The 1340-nt window shown below is 44.6% G+C and overlaps 1 protein-coding gene across 1 annotated transcript in view; it reads left to right on the forward strand.

The window, feature by feature from the left end:
* Positions 1 to 686: 686 nt before the first annotated feature.
* Positions 687 to 1340, forward strand: part of LOC106531478 (mitogen-activated protein kinase kinase kinase kinase 4) — a gene marked incomplete at its 3' end in the record, with an annotated part of 193726 nt that continues 193072 nt past the window's right edge. The window contains 2 exon segments of the mRNA XM_014027356.1: positions 687 to 993; positions 1209 to 1274. Of these exon segments, the coding sequence (XP_013882810.1) occupies positions 937 to 993; positions 1209 to 1274 (123 nt within the window).

The raw sequence follows: 1340 nt of genomic DNA on the forward strand, positions 1-1340 counted from the left end.
ACGGGTTCTTCTCTAATGAAACGTTTCGTCTCTCCTCCAAGAGACTTCTTCAGTCTGAGAGTTTCAGGCAAAATTCAGGCTTTAAAGCACTGCCTCCATGTGACTGATACATCACATGGCTATCATTGACACCTAATTAACACCTATCAAATCCCTGTTTAACAATAGGTGTTAATAGGTGTTTCATTAGAGAAGAACCCGTCCAGAGGACCTATACAATTTTTTTCTTTTTTCCATTTGCTACATTAATATTTTAAATTGTGCATCATTATAATATTCATTTTTAGTTAAGTTATATTCCTAAATGAGACTTCAACTTTTACTAGAGTAACATTTTGGTATGATACTTGTACTTTTACTTAAGTATCATGTTGTGGTACACAGTGTGTGACATAGATGTGATAAAACAATCGCATGTTTAGTCATCTACGAACTTCTTTTAGTTTGAGCAGAAGTGAGCAGTATCATTTTCAAATAAAAAGTAAGATATAAAAAAAACATTTTACAGTCGTCATGGTGTGTGTGTGTGTGTGTGTGTGTGTGAGTGTGTGTGTGTGTGTGTGGGGGGGGGGTCAGTTAATGCACTGGCCCCCCAAATGTTATGACCGCCCGTGTTAGGAGCAGCGAATGAAGACAGAGGGACAGAGAGACACATGGACAGGAGGGGAGGAGAGAGGGCGGGGTTAGCGGGTAGAGAGACGTTGACTCAGACTGGGAGAGAGAGAGCAAGACTCCCGGTCCGGCAGGCAGGCTTCATGGTCAGTATGTAGCAGAGGAGCAGGATTGGGATTAAAAACAGAGGGGAAAACCACTCCTGGGCATAAATAAAAACAGCAGCTGGATTATATTTACTCGGTGAGGATGAGACACACGCGGTCCGCCTGAAGGACACTGAAACACGTTAATCTGCACGCTTTTACATCGTTTTTACGGAAAATGGCGAACGACTCCCCGGCCAAGAGTCTGGTGGACATAGACCTGGCCTCCCTGAGGGTGAGTGTGTGCTCCCTGGTCGTCTTTACCGGCTGCTTTTACTCTGCTGAAATAAAATAACTAACCTGTAATAAGCAGAGCTGCTGACACAACCCTGCGGGGCTGTTCTTTGTCTAATACCCGCTGTCCGGGCGCTGCCGGTGCGCACACCAAGCGCACCCCGCTGCAGTTAAATCAATGAATAATTTTCTTTCTGTGATTTATGTTAAATCCAGGACCCTGCTGGGATCTTTGAACTGGTGGAAGTAGTCGGGAATGGCACATATGGACAAGTCTACAAGGTTGGTTTGTGGTGTGTGTGTGTGTGTGTGTGTGTGTGTGTGTGTGTGTGTGTGTGTGTGTGTGTG

Source organism: Austrofundulus limnaeus, unplaced genomic scaffold (assembly GCF_001266775.1).
Source record: "Austrofundulus limnaeus strain Quisiro unplaced genomic scaffold, Austrofundulus_limnaeus-1.0 Scaffold640, whole genome shotgun sequence".
Classification (NCBI taxonomy): Eukaryota; Metazoa; Chordata; class Actinopteri; order Cyprinodontiformes; family Rivulidae; genus Austrofundulus; species Austrofundulus limnaeus.